At 35.7% G+C, this 3,245-nt stretch overlaps 1 protein-coding gene across 1 annotated transcript; it reads left to right on the top strand.

Annotated features, from left to right (window-relative positions):
- Positions 803-3,014, top strand: LOC107642650. The gene is made up of 2 exons (XM_016346062.2): positions 803-1,235; positions 2,271-3,014. The coding sequence occupies exons 1-2, from the start codon at positions 996-998 to the stop codon at positions 2,505-2,507; spliced, it is 477 nt and encodes a 158-aa protein (XP_016201548.1). The 5' UTR covers positions 803-995; the 3' UTR covers positions 2,508-3,014.

The raw sequence follows: 3,245 nt of genomic DNA, 5'->3' as shown, positions 1-3,245 counted from the left end.
ACTCTTATTTTTGTTTAAAAAATTAAAAAAATTAAAAATAAAAATCAGATCATTTGATTTTATTTTCTGCTAAACTATCTCCATATTTTGGGAGGGAAAAAATAATATACTTGAAAATCTAAAATTTGGTCCTATATTAAAATTGTTCCCCTCTTTGGCCGATAACCATCTTAATAAGTGAAAAGTTATCTAGAATTTTACCCTATGTGTAAAAAGTTTTATGAACAATTAAAAGACATGTCTCAAAATAAATATATTAGAAGAGAAAAGCGCGAGTAAAATAGGCAAGAACATGTCATTCTACTGTTTTGGACATTTAATAGTTTTTATGAATGAATAGAATGACAATGCAAAGGATTTTGAGTGTGTTTTCCTCTTTAACCTCTAATTTGAAGGGTCAAAATAAAAAAGATAGAGATTTCAGATTGATGGCAATAGTAATCACTAACGTTTTATATTTGATTAGGTATTATTAAATCGATAAAAAAAATTTTAATAAAATTTTAGTGTGTTTGATACTTTTACTTTTATAAAAAATATTTTTAAAAAATATCATAAAAAAAAAGATGTTTGTAACTCATTCATCTTTGATCTTTCCCCCACTTCCTTCAAAACAAGGCATCCTTTAACTTTGTCCATTATAATTATAAGTGGGATTTCTCATCAAATTTTAATTTTTCAATTAAAATCACATTGAGTCAACCATTCAATTTGAGGACCAAAATCCACATCACTTCGAATTGATTATATTGGAATTGGAATATTCATTACTGTTGAATATATCCGTTTTTTATCCTGATTTATTATTATCCTTTAAATTGGCATAGAAACTCGAAAGGAGAGCGTGCATCATCAAAGCAGATTGGTGTCGTTGCTAAGTCTCTTCGTTTCGCTGCTTCAAAATTTCTAAGCTTGCGTGCAGAAAACACACCAATCAAACCAAACGCTGCTGTTACTGCTGCCACGACGTCGTTTTCTGTATTCCATCTGACTAAATGGGATTCTTCAAAAAGGTAGCTGGATTGTTAGGGTTTTCGAGGGACGAACCCCATGACCACGATCCCAGGCACGATGCCGACGCCGAACCCGATGCTCAACCTCGTGCTGCACCGTTTCGCGTCCAGGAAACTGGGCTTCCGAGAAGGGGCTTTAGCGTTCCCGCCCAAGTCGTCGTCGATCGCCCCCAACCTGGTCCCGTTATCACGCCTTGTACCTCCGGCAACGGCGGAGTTCAGGTCCGTCAATCGTCAATTCAATTAGCCAATTTTATTTTTCCCCTTTTACTTGCTTGAATTGAGGGTAGTTTTGGTTTTGATTAGCTTTGAATCGAATCTAATTTCCTGAGACCTTGAATCTAATTTGCGCGACCAGAAAAGGGCTTAACTTGGTGTATTCGGGATGCTCAATTTATGCTTTTTATTTACCTTCTGCGCTGCTAAGTATCTGAATTTCAGGGTATAAATTGGTAACTGTTGTAGTGTTTGTTTTCATGGTCATGATCATGAAGAATGCAGATCATATGGCCCTTCCATTGTTTTCACTTGGAGTTCCTGCATCTATATATAGAGAGTAGAACTGCTATTGACTGCTACATTTTTGTATCGTGTTTTTTGTTGTTGTGAGAATGTTATTACTATCATTCTTAAACTAGGAAAATCTTATTCTTGTGGAATGTGGAATGTGGAATTTTGCAATATCGTTAACCTAATTTTTTGTTTTTATGCATTTTAATGGGGTTTGGCATGACATGTATTGACTGAAAATAGAGGAATTAGGTACTATGGTAGTATTGGTAACATATGAGGCTTGTGCATGCTTTACTATCTTCTGCTGGATTTAGTTTAACTATGTATGTTATATCAAGCATTAAGCCTATTCTGCTCACTTTTATGTCACTTGAATTGTTAACGGTGAAATTTTAGACTGCTCGCTTTGTCATATGCCTTGTATCCAAAATATTTCACTGGCCTGTTAATGCATATCAATGAGCATTGTCCTGCATGATAAGAATCGTAACTTTTCTGGCCTGAAATCTGGATAAGGTTTTGCATTGCTTCTTGCTTATGCAGTTTCCAGTGCTTCATTTATTGCGGGTTCTGCTAAATCTGATTGATGCATTTATTTTGTTTTCTCAAATACATTAGGGGAGTTGCATAGTTAGATGACATTTTGCATTTTTAAACTTCCCCCCCTTCCTTTGTCCAGTTATTCACTGATGAGCACCTAGCAGGTCATTAATCTTTTTGAGTTGTCGTGTTTCTGTTTATCAGGGTCTAAAGTGGTATGCAAAGCGTCTTAGGATAGATGAAGATGGAGATGTAGCAGACGAATTCATTGAGGAGATTTCTTTAGAGTCATCAGCAGCTGCAGTAGATCATTATCAAATGGAGCCAAGGTTTAAGCTGAAGTACAATACTAAACCGGTCAAAGTGAGAAAACAGATCATGTCAGATGAGAGGAAACTTCAGCATTGTGTGGAACACCAGGGCAGATTGTTGTTGGTATAAAATATCCTTACATGAAACCGGTCTAGAAATTGATTATTTGGACTTTCTGTACGGTGGGGGAAGTTGCACAAGAAAGGGTCTAAAAACTAGTGTTTTAAATGAGCTTTACTTGATGGTTCCTTTATGCTCTTTGGATATATCTTAAGTTATGAATATGCCTGGGAAATGCTTGTGGGGATTCAATGTAAAATTTAAGAAAGTCCGAGCGAGTCACCCTACAAATTAAGCTTCTGAATCTTCTCTCTAGTAATAATACACAGCTTTTGTGTCAAGTTTCTGCATTTTTTGGTACAAACATTGAATAATGTAATGTAGAAGGGTATTTGATTGAGCAGGACCATGTTGGAGGAGAGTTATGGAGCTCTTAACTTCCAAGCTCCAAGTAGTAGACCTTTTTGGTTTTTTCCAATGAAGCTCCTTGCGAGAAATGGCAGTGTCCTGTAATTATTGAAATGTTGCACGTTTGATTCTGCTAACCAAAAAGCCGATCTGTTCTTTGTCTCTTTCTAACTACTGTTTTAAGTTTGTTATGCTAGATAGTCTGATATTATGTGAATGTCAAAATTAAGGGTATAAAAACAGGCCATCGATAAGGAGGGTGGTTGTTACCATCTGATTACATGTGCCTGGCTTGTGTCTCTGTTCTCTTCTTCTACATAATATGTAAACTAAACGTAAATGTTTCATTTGATTTGTTTGCCAATAGAGGCATTCATTAGCGTATTGAATTGAATTACC

Source organism: Arachis ipaensis, chromosome B05 (genome assembly GCF_000816755.2).
Source record: "Arachis ipaensis cultivar K30076 chromosome B05, Araip1.1, whole genome shotgun sequence".
Taxonomy (NCBI): domain Eukaryota; kingdom Viridiplantae; phylum Streptophyta; class Magnoliopsida; order Fabales; family Fabaceae; genus Arachis; species Arachis ipaensis.
Note: the sequence above shows the minus strand (reverse complement) of the source record. Positions and strands in the feature narration are given on the sequence as shown.